Below are 11,318 nucleotides of genomic sequence, written 5' to 3' on the forward strand. Positions count from 1 at the left end.
AGACAGACAGTAGAGACCGGTAGAGTGGTTTTGACAAATAGTGAAAACCCGATAGTGATGGAGGCTTCTGTGGTGGTAGAAACAGAGATGGTGGTTACGTTATAGTCATTGAGATTACAGCGGTTATGACTACAGCATTTGCGGTGCTAGTGGTTGTGAGGGCAAATATTGTGGTGGTTGTGAGGGGCAAGGATTGTGGTTATAGTTGCGATAGCAGGGGTCTGTTATGACAATAGTGATAGTTATAGTTGTGACGCCAGTATGTCATGATCTCTGTGATGAGTGTGGTCCTAAAGGTTGTGGTAATTGTGGTTGATGATTTTCATAGTGGCGGATACCTGGATGGGCTTTATAGTGCCTATTGTTACGAGTGTATAATGATGGTGGTGGTATATGTGATCATTTACCCGAGAGAAGTGCGTTCACACAGCAGTTCCTGGAGAGATATGAATGGAAGTCATCGTAGTGTCCCTCTTAACCTGTGTCCCTCTCTCTCCACAGCAACAGGTGCCTCAGTTCGCGCACCTGATGTGTCCGAAGACGTCCCCTGGCTCGCCCCACCACCTGCCGCAGGACACCACCTACTACCTCACCTACCAGCACCAGACCTCCCTCGAGGACCAGGGTATCGATGTTCAGGTGAGCTGCTACACTGTGAATCTGCTTCTCGTTCCATATTTATGCCTCGTATTCGCCTGTTTATGCGATCTGGTTCGCCTGTTATCAATGCATTATGGTGTTGCCTGGGGCACCATACACCCCCCCTTTCTGTATTGTTTTTGTGGTGACTTTCCCCCCCCCCCCCCACAGATCATGTTCCTACGTAAATGCTATTGCATTACTACTTTTGAATGGCCCCTCATCATTGTATTCTGTTCAGTGGCAAACACTGCGGTTGTTATGGCACTAGTGGGGATGGGGGGAAAGGAGGGAACTCTGGAAATTGTCCACAGGTAAACTACAAATAATGTCTTGTACACAGTCTCCGGGTCGGTCGAGCCCCGGGTCAGGCAGCGGGTCGTCGACGACAGGCTCGACGGCGTCGTCTGGCGGGTGTCGGAACTCCACCACCTCGCTCGACTCCGGCCGGGCCTCCACCACCACCCACTCCCACCAGCACAGGTCAGTCTCTTTCCTTCTCTCTCTCTCTCTCTCTCTCCCTTCCCTGTTCTCCTTTCATGAAGCTCTTCTTCCCTTGGCATGCTTCTCTCCGGCTACTGCTCCTCCTCCTCCCTCCTCATTATTCTGTATCTGCCAAAGTTATCCCCAACGGTTATCTGTCACTGTTAAACATGCGTTTGTTTGTCCTTTTTAACCATTCATCTTGACCTTTCTCTTATATTTTATCTCAATATCTTTGTATTTTTGTTTCCATTTATTCTTGTTTATCAAAGACAGCTGCAAACAAAATGTTGTTTAAATATATATATATATAACTGGCCACAGTCTTAGTCCGGCCGTCTGGGGGCGGGTGGCGAGGCGCTATATTCAAATCGATTTTGTGTATTAGCATAAAATAATAAATCTTGAGCAAATTACTGACAGTTGCAATATATTAGAGACATCAGCGTTAATGTATTGTTTACATGAACTAGGATTTAATTGGGGAGCTTGCAAGGACATGGAGATATGGGTGTAAGTTATGTGGGGTTATTGTATATTCTTGTTGAAGTGTGTGTGTGTGTGTGTGTGTGTGTGTGTGTGTGTGTGTGTGTGTGTGTGTGTGTGTGTGTGTATGTGTGTGTGTGTGTGTGTGTGTGTGTGTGTGTGTGTGTGTGTGGGGGGGGGGGGTGCAGTGTGATGTGGTGTGATGAAGATTGATCTGATGTAATGTGATGCATGTTATGGTATTTGTGTATGAAGTTCGATGTGGTGCAAATCCAACCTTAGGGTTTGCTGTTCCAGGCAGCGGCTGGCCTCAAAAAGTTCCAGTCGCCAGATTTGTCATACTTTGTAGATAAACACTATATTTTCTTAATAACACATATATTTATTTATTTATTTATATACAAAAAAGGTACATCGGGTTTGTGAGAGTACATAGCATGATATGTTTACATTCTTGTAAAGCCACTAGTACGCACAGCGTTGCGGGCAGTGAGATACCAATCGCTGCTATATTGTTTTGGATCGGCATTTCCCCTTCTGTTGACAATTTTGTATATTTATAGTACGCGGGTGGAGTACTTAGAGAGGTGCTCCTCGAACACAGGAAGTGAGCGAAGCGCTGCTCAAGAAAAGTTCAAACGTAGTCAGTTGTGAGTAGTGTAATGTGTTCTTTTTTGACACATACGCCCCCCCCCCCCCCCGTGCGTCAACCAACGCTACTGGGTTGACGCACGATGGGGGGGGGGGTTGAACTTTGGCGTTCAAAACGCCAATGTTTTGAGGTTGGATTGGTAGGGTGTAGCGTGGTGTGAAGGGTGTACTCGCCTAATTGGGCTTATTGGGAATTTGTAGTTTGTTGTTGTTTTAGATTTAGCTACTCTGAACAAAGTCCCAAGTAGGCCGGGCTATGGTGAGCCCGTAGTGGACTTACCTGGCACAAGAGTTGTGAGGAGCGGGGCTGTAACTGCCCGTGCTTTTGGTCGCTTTCTGTTGCTTGGGTACTTCCTTATCCACTGGAGCACCTTTCCCATTACTCCATTTTTATTTCTCCAACTTATGCAACAGTTTCTTATGGGGCACTGTTCGAAAAGTTTTTCAACAGTCCGAGAAAATCCACCGCTCTCTTGCTTAATTTTTGTCGCCTAGTCATAGAATTCTGTTAAACCTGTGAGGTTTAACAGAATTACCATCCCCGAACCCATGCTGGTGGTGTGTTAAAAGTTCGTTCTCTCCAGATGTGCTGCTAGCATTTTTTTCTCATGATATTTTCCATCACCTTGTATGGTATGCAAGCTAGGGACACCAGCCTATTGTTTAGTGCCTCCTGCCTATCACCCCTTTTTGTATATTGGGACTACAGAGGCTGTCTTCCAACTTTCTGGTAGATCTTCTGTTTCCAGGTGGTGTGGTATGGTATATGATGATGTATGGCATGATGCGGTGTAGTACAGCATGATGTGCTGTGGCGAGACGTGATTTGAGCGATGTGCTGTGGTGTAGTATGAAGCTGTGTGGTTCAGCATGCTGGGTGTGGTATGACGGCTGCGGTGTGTGTGTTCGGGGGGAGGGTTGGGAGGGGAGAGAGTGTTGTGATGAACGTCACTGAGTGATGGCGTTGTGTTGTGTTGTGCAGGCTGAGCGGGCAGAGCTACGACAGCGGCTCCATCCTCCGTCACAGCTACCACTCTTCCAGCTCCAGTTTGGGCTCCATGGAACACGACCCAGCAACCCACGTCAACGTTCCAGAACTGCTGAACAACGGAGTCAGAGTAAGTGCTCCACCCACAAGTTTCTAACCATTTTCTATATATATATATATATATATATATATATATATATATATATATATATTTATATTTTAACCATTATAATTCTGTATAATCTAAGAGGAAGTTTCTCTTCCCTTTTGGATTTTGTACTTTTATCTTTGCCTTTCAAATGAGATGGTTTGTTTACATTTGTCAGCTGGGACACCGGGAATATTTATGTTTACATCTATCAGCTGGCACATCAGGAATATATTTCTTAATATCTGTCAGCTGGCACAGGAAATATTTTTTGTTTACAATGTCAGCTGATGATGAAGCGGGTAACGTTTGCTGCACTTTATTTTTACTTTGTATTTTTAAGTGGGATGTAACAACATACAGTTAAAGTTATTATTTTGCCGGCAAATAGTTTATTTATCGGGTCATCTGGTGCAGCGGGACTTACCTCCCGCCAATTATATGTATCATATGATCTTTTGTTTTCTAAAGGGATTTATTTACCTGACATGTACGGAGTAAAGTCTTGTACAGCTGTTGTTTTTCCCTACCACATACGTGGCCATTTATTTACAGTGCTAACCACCATATATACATTTTCTTCTGTCTTCCCTGGACAGGTTTAGTGTAAAGGTTACACACACACCACATTTTGTGTAGTGGGTTATTGAGGCACTCGGCCATATGAGGAGTTGTGAGGGGGAGTGGGAGAGGGGGAGAAGGGGGGAGGTTGGGCTAGGGTAAAGGGACACGAGTGGACCTAATTATAAGGCCAAGAGTAGAGTCTGCCAGTTTAACACCAGCAATCGGGGTCCGTGTTCATTTTTTCTTTTGAATCCCGTGTTCAGCACTAGACTATTATGTCTATTACACGTTGAGATGACGATCTTGAAGTAAGTGGAAATGCCACGTCCGAATTTGTATTTCCCAGCGTTTAATGCATGCCGTTAAAGAGTGTGAAGAGTAATTATAAATGGAATAATTACAATATGCCGTTTTCTGTTTTTTCACTCATAATATAAGGTTCGGTCTGTGAATAGTGAAATAATGTGGTTGTGTGGGTACCCCCGGTGTGTATGGTAGTTAGGAAGGCCCTGGGTATAGGATGGTTGACTACCTACCCACCTATAGTAGATCTTGAGTAATAGGATGGTGGTGGAATAGTGGTTATCAGTGACTACGGGTAGCGAGTGAGGTGTGTGTGTGTTATTTTGAAATCTGTCTGCATTTGCCATCTTTGTCGCATCTGCTCCTACACTTGTGAATGAAGCTGTGAACCCTGGGTGTATGGTTGGTTGGGTAGGCCCCTGGGTGTATTGTTGATGGGGGTAGACCCTGGGTGTATGGTTGATGGGGGGTAGACCCTGGGTGTATGGTTGCTAAGGTAGGCCCCTGGGTGTATGGTTGCTAAGGTAGGCCCCTGGGTGTATTGTTGATGGGGGTAGACCCTGGGTGTATGGTTGATGGGGGTAGACCCTGGGTGTATGGTTGGTGGGGGTAGACCCTGGGTGTATGGTTGATGGGGGTAGACCCTGGGTGTATGGTTGGTGGGGGTAGACCCTGGGTATATGGTTGCTAAGGTAGGCCCCTGGGTGTATGGTTGCTAAGGTAGGCCCCTGGGTGTATGGTTGATGGGGGTAGACCCTGGGTGTATGGTTGCTAAGGTAGGCCCCTGGGTGTATGGTTGGCGGGGTAGGCCCTGGAGGGTAGAAATTAAGGCCGTGGATGTGTGGTGGTGGTCGGAGCAGGGCCATTCCACCAATCCTAGCCAGTGTTGAGGGCGACCGGGACACTGGGGGATAAAACCGCACAGGGTATATTGTGTCAGGTTCTTGCAAGAGGTTGAGGGCGTGCAGAATCCCGCACGCTGGCCCTCGCTCCTAGAATTTCATCCGAGTTAGGTAACGGAATACCATGAAAACAATAAGCGTTTTGAAAGGCGTTCTACCACGACTTGGAGACAGGCATGGACTTAAGACCTTGCTGCCTACTTAAGGCTATTAAACCTCGGCCGTTGTTGTTGGGTACATTGAGCTTTAGGACGGGGTTAGATTGGGTTAGTCAGCGTGGACCGTCTAACGGCAAGGCATAGGCCCTTGTTGCGGCAGAGACTGTCAGATTTCATCAACTGACTGGAGGGACAGACATCCCTTGACTGGTCTTGTCGTTTTATAAAGGACACTCACTTCAAATGGAGTGATGCCAGTCGATTTATGTCCCTTTATCTAGCTATACTGTATAGTTAAGAGGTTCTTTTAGACGTATAAATTCTCTTAACTGGACGAAAATACTAATAAAGTCAGCACACGATACACTCACAATGTTCAAGATATTCCTTAAAGGGATACCGTATGCATATTTTCACTAAATAAATTCGCGTTACCCGGTAATTTCTTGTATATAGTTCTTAACCCATATGTACTCGGGGTTTTTTCTGAATAATAATAAAGAAATAATAAATATTCCGATTATGAATGAGTACAAATGTTCATCATATCGCGATCACGATGGCATCAGAGTTCAGCCTTAGAAATATATACGCTAGACGACACGTTTAAGGTAAACAAACCTTTGCTCTTATATGTGCGTGTTTACATTTACTTACCGAGAAAACAAGTGTTCTACCAGGACGCTTGACCCAGCATCAGGGACGTCGTAAGATCCACGGTGCTGTCTCCTGCTCTGGTCAAATGCTTTACATGGAATACAACTTGTGAAGAACGGTACAGAACCGGCGACGGATAGGCTGCTACCAGTGAAGGATAGGCTGCTACCAGCGAAGGGTAGGCTACAACCAGCGAAGGATAGGCTGCTACCAGCGAAGGATAGGCTGCTACCAGCGAAGGGTAGGCTACAACCAGCGAAGGATAGGCTACAACCAGCGAAGGATAGGTTACAACCAGCGAAGAGCAGGCTACAAGTATGCATATTGGCTGCAACAGCTAAGCTTGTTAACAAAACAATTAAATACCCCCGATGAAGGCATGGTCGGCCGCTCAGTTGTTTTGACTGAGATAATGAAGAGAGAGACGAGTTGTGTTTAACGAACATTCTCAGTGTGTTGATAAACTTCAACACGTAGACGCTTATTATATTCCCTCTTGAGTACCCTAAAGTGAGGATAAGGGCGCGAGGCACGTTCCTGGCGCTGGTGTGAAGGAGGAATGTAGGCGTTGTGTGTCTATAACCCTCAAGTGGGCACCATTGCTTAAGTGGCCTGTTGGTACGGCACCGGGCTTATTATAGCCCTTGCTCAGCCCAGTGAACCTTGGAGGTAGAGCGTGGGTGGGGGGGGGGGGGGTAGCAACATCAACAGGCCTCTATGTCTATGCTCGGTTGCATATTTTTTATTTTATCTACGCTGTCTTTTGGACTCTTAGTAAGTCGTGGTGATTACTTAGTAAGTCGTCGTGAGGTAACACTTAAATCAACTTGAATAAAAAACAAAACCTAAATATAGAGCAATCATCTTCAGTCTTGTAGTGTTTATTTTCTGCGCGTTCATATCCCAAGCCAACCTCACAATGACCATATAAAGTGAAGATGGTGTCTGGTGCGTCCTTCACCCGAGGTGAGGCTGTGTCTTGGTTGTGTGATCTACTCTCCTAAATATGCTTATTAGCCCCGAGCGTTAGCTGCTGAGAACCTCTTCAATCTATCGATCGTTTAATGCAATGCCTTGGCTCATGTTTATTGAATCCCTGGTTTGGTGACTAATGGATTTGTCATATCTATTGGTGGTACGTTCTTCCTTGCTTCTTAACTAATGGATTAGTTAATCCATTAGCTTCCATGTGCACTCGTTCGTAACTGTTTTGGTATGGGTGGCACAAGGGCTGTGTGGGGGCTTCTCATGCATTTATATACTCATGCTGTAGACGCGACTATTTCGTGTTGGGGAACATACGCACGCATGTGTCACCGTCGAGTGTTGAGTCATTGTCTGAATGTGTGTGTACAGTATATGCACTAACATCGTAAACATTTATGGATCTCTATCAACATACTCATTATGTCACTGTCGTTGTATACAAACCAATGTTCACCACTTTCACGTAACAATGGCAGCGGGTGATGCATGTCCGCCGTTTGATGACCTCGTTGTTGCTTGCCACCTCCCTGGCATACATTATGCAAAATAATAATGTTTGAAGGGAATATCGCCTTTTGACTTGAATACAAAATATATATTATTATGTTTTGTTATTTGCTATGTCTACCTTGCTTGTACTTGGATGGGGTTCTGGGAGTTCTTATATTCCTCAAGCCTGACCTTGGGCCAGGCTTGACTTGTGAGAGCAACACATGCTCTGCAGGAATATATACAGAACTTGCATCATGTTATCCTTCATTTTTATCACATTTTGAACTTTGAACCATGTGCCAAGAACCAAGACTATTGAGACTGCACAAGGTGTTCGACAGTTATGCGACCATTTCCTATTAATATCTCGCTTAATATTTTAGTCATTTTTGATTGGAAGACCTTAATTGAGATATACATTATACGTATATATGTCTGGCCGGTGGAAAGTAGTCGCTGACAGAAGGTACCGGTAATATTTTGTTCCACTAGGAAGATGGAACTGCTCTTAAGGTAAATTATTGTTTGTTTAACATGAAGATGAATTGTGACTGGTCTGTCCCGAGTTACGGATGCCAGCATTGTTTTGAGTTATGGACAGCCTTAAACAGTTATAATGGCAAAGTGTAGCTGTCCTATATTCAACCCATCCTCTCGAATAGTACATCGCATTTTGCCTCTAAGGCGAAAAACTGATGGATTAAAAATCACCGCGGCTCGCAAAATTGACGATGTCCCGTTTTGTACTCGTAGATCCTTGGTTTGGTTAGGTTCAAGCACTTTAGTACATTAGTGATGTTGGGAATGCTCGAGAGGATGGGCTGGTTAATCGGTGATTAGTTACTGATGATTGCAATCTTTGTAGACGAGTTTCTGGTGATTGCAATCTGTGTAGATGAGTTAGTGATCATTTCAATGTGTAGATTAGTTTCTGATGGTTGCAATTTGTATAGAAGAGTTACTAATGGTGACTACAGGAAGTATTCACGACCAGTGACCATTTGTTTTACTGTACCGTATTTTAGTTTTTGAAAGTTTATTCCACTGGTGGTAATTTAAATATTAATGCACCTTGTTCAGTACAGTACATGATATTTTATAGAACTTTTCAATTTCAGTTAAAAATTAAGTAAACAGATTTGTCAACATTTAAATTATCTTTTAGTTGTAATTATGGGCAATTGTAATGTAATATAAATATTGTAGTTTAAATTTTGAAAAAAATAGCTTATATTAACTTATTAGAACTTAGCTCTGATTACCTGTGATATTATACTTTACTGCACATAATTATACTGTATTGCAAATTTGAAAAAAAATTAGAATTTTGGAAAAATAAACTTTTTACATTAAAATTAATTCAGCTGCAAATAGTAATTGTCTGAAGATTAAACAACCAACTAACACATTTTAAAATTTAGTATTAATTTTTTTTTTTTTTACTTTCAGGATTCAGAAGTGTTAGGTGCTTGGTTAACAGATCTTCGCTTTGAGGAATACTATGAAAAGTTTATATCTGCTGGCTATGACATGCCAACAATTTCACGGATGACTCCAGAAGACTTGAATGCCATTGGCATCACAAAGCCTGCTCATCGGAAAAAACTTAAAGCTGAAATAACCAGACTCAACATCTCAGATGGACTACCTGATTTTATACCGGTAAGAAATGCCTATTATGCACTAAAATTTATTTGAAAGGAGGGGGCGGGGTGTAATTACCTAATAATTAATAGTGTATTAATTAATAATAATTAATAGTGTAATTAGGGAGTGGGTTCTGAGAGTTCTATTCTTCAGTCGACCTGGGGGACAAGGCTTGTTTTGTGACTTAATCTTTTAGATTTTGTGACTTAATCTTTTAGATTGTCAGATTCCATCTCATGGATCCTAAAAGAATCTCCAAGATGGGCATTTGAAGTGCTTTTGTAATTATCTGAATCTGTAATTAAGAGCAGTCTTCTTACTCATTATTAGTTATTATGTATAGTTTACAATAGACAAACTGACTCTACTTTAATAAAACTATAAAATCTGGCACCTAATGTCAAATAAACTTGGGATCCATTCTTAAGGAAGATGTCAAATATTTGGAAGTAAAGTCATTCCTAGAGTGGGAAAAAGAAGAATGAGGAAAATACAGTACAGTATGTTGAAATATATGGCAAGTTTGGTTGTGGATCAAATAAAATATAACATTCACAAGCATAGGATATGCATGTGCAGCTTTGTTGTACTGCCTTTATTCCTTTAATCTGCCATTAAACTTACCATACACTTTAAAAAAAATCATTTTGAAATCATTTTGCATTTTAAAAAATCAAACATGAAGGATGGGCATAATCAAAAGCATCCAAATGAACTCCTTGAAGTACCCCATAACATTGGGCTTGAAGGTGAGGCAGGCCACAAAGAAATCTGATATTGACTTCCTGAGAAGTAAAGCTAATAGCTTAGGCTAAGTCTTGACAGCTGAAGAGGCAGAGATCAAGGCTGGCAAAAAAACGATCCCCCGCCCAAAGTCAGCAGCTGCTCTACGAGCTGTGCAGCTGCTGTACGAGCTGTGCAGCAAATAATTTTTGAACTTATGAGCAACATGTAATGTCTGTCAGGTGTGACCAGGTGCTTGAAATCAACCATGACCAAAGCCATCTGTAAAAGGAAAACTTGGATGTGGAATTACTGAATCCTAACATCCATGAATAGGACAGGTGCATATTAAAAAGTCCTATTAAGGAAGACAGGAAGAATTTTTGTTTCAGGGAGACTGTTCCCTTGAACAGAAGAAGGGTGAAAGTTACATAATTTTCTCAAGGATAATAAGGGTTAAGTTACCATTTAGCCAAAAGGAGACTGGAATGTCATACTACAACCAGGAGGTTGCAGCGGGCCCAAACTCAAAAAAGGTAGGACCCACATCTGACGCCTGGTCTCTATCCCACAGTTTGAATAATAGAAAGTCCCACCAGCCTGACCTGAAGGTACAGTATGTGAAAACTGCAAAAACCTGTGCAACATCAGCACATCCTCTTGCACTTACAGGATGAGAAAAAACTCAAGAAGAGGCCCCAAGGAAGAATGAAGCTCAGACTGGGAAGGCAGATAAAATATGTTCCCGTTGATTGAGAAAAACATTCTTTTCCAGTCTACCTACCTATCTTGTTTAACTTCCGGGGATCAACAGCCCTGGGGCCCAGTCTCTGACCAGGCCTCCCGGTTGGTCGTCTGGTCACTCAGACTGTTGGACGTGGCTGCTCGCAGTCTGTCTTGGAACAGAAAAAGCTAGGATATATCAAATGGAAACCAGTGCACATCTTAAGAGGCCTCCACAAACTGATATCCTCTCCCTAAGCACAGAGAAGGGTTCAGCTTCAGAACTCGCACCCCAGGTCGATATGCTGGCTTTTTTTTTTTTTTAGAAAGGAGAAATAATAATAATTTTAAAATTCATTGTGTTGGGGGACAGGAAGCCAGAATGTATTTATACACATTAGACTTATATTAAAGTCCTTCCAAGTGCAGGCGATGAGTCACAATAACGTGGGTGAAGTATGAGCCACGTGAAGTATGAAGTATGAGGTATGAGAAGTACCCTTCTCTCTCAGGGTACCTTACCTTGTGATGGTTTCAGGGCTTAGCATCCCCACAGCCCAGTTATTGCCTAGGCCTCCTGGTTTCTGGGCTGGTCAACCAGGCTGTTGGACACAGCTGCTCGCAGCCTGACGGATGAGTCACAGCCTGGTTGATCAGCTATCCTTTGGAGGTGTTTATCGAGTTCACAATCGACTTGAGAATGGTCCAGGACGGACTGAAACGTCGTCATCTCTTCAATTTCTAGTGTGTGGTCTGGTCATCAAAGT

The 11,318-nt window shown here is 43.1% G+C and overlaps 1 protein-coding gene across 7 annotated transcripts in view; it reads left to right on the forward strand.

The window, feature by feature from the left end:
- The window catches only part of LOC123763092 (caskin-2), a 439,015-nt gene that overhangs the window by 419,728 nt on the left and 7,969 nt on the right, over window positions 1–11,318 (forward strand). For all 7 annotated transcript variants that reach the window (XM_069301222.1, XM_069301232.1, XM_069301240.1 and 4 more), the window contains 4 exons: window positions 502–639; window positions 983–1,122; window positions 3,242–3,377; window positions 8,908–9,120. In XM_069301222.1, coding sequence (XP_069157323.1) covers window positions 502–639; window positions 983–1,122; window positions 3,242–3,377; window positions 8,908–9,120 — 627 coding nt within the window. The remainder of the gene's footprint in view (window positions 1–501; window positions 640–982; window positions 1,123–3,241; window positions 3,378–8,907; window positions 9,121–11,318) is intronic.

The sequence above is a fragment of the Procambarus clarkii genome, chromosome 5 (genome assembly GCF_040958095.1).
Source record: "Procambarus clarkii isolate CNS0578487 chromosome 5, FALCON_Pclarkii_2.0, whole genome shotgun sequence".
NCBI classification, from domain to species: Eukaryota; Metazoa; Arthropoda; class Malacostraca; order Decapoda; family Cambaridae; genus Procambarus; species Procambarus clarkii.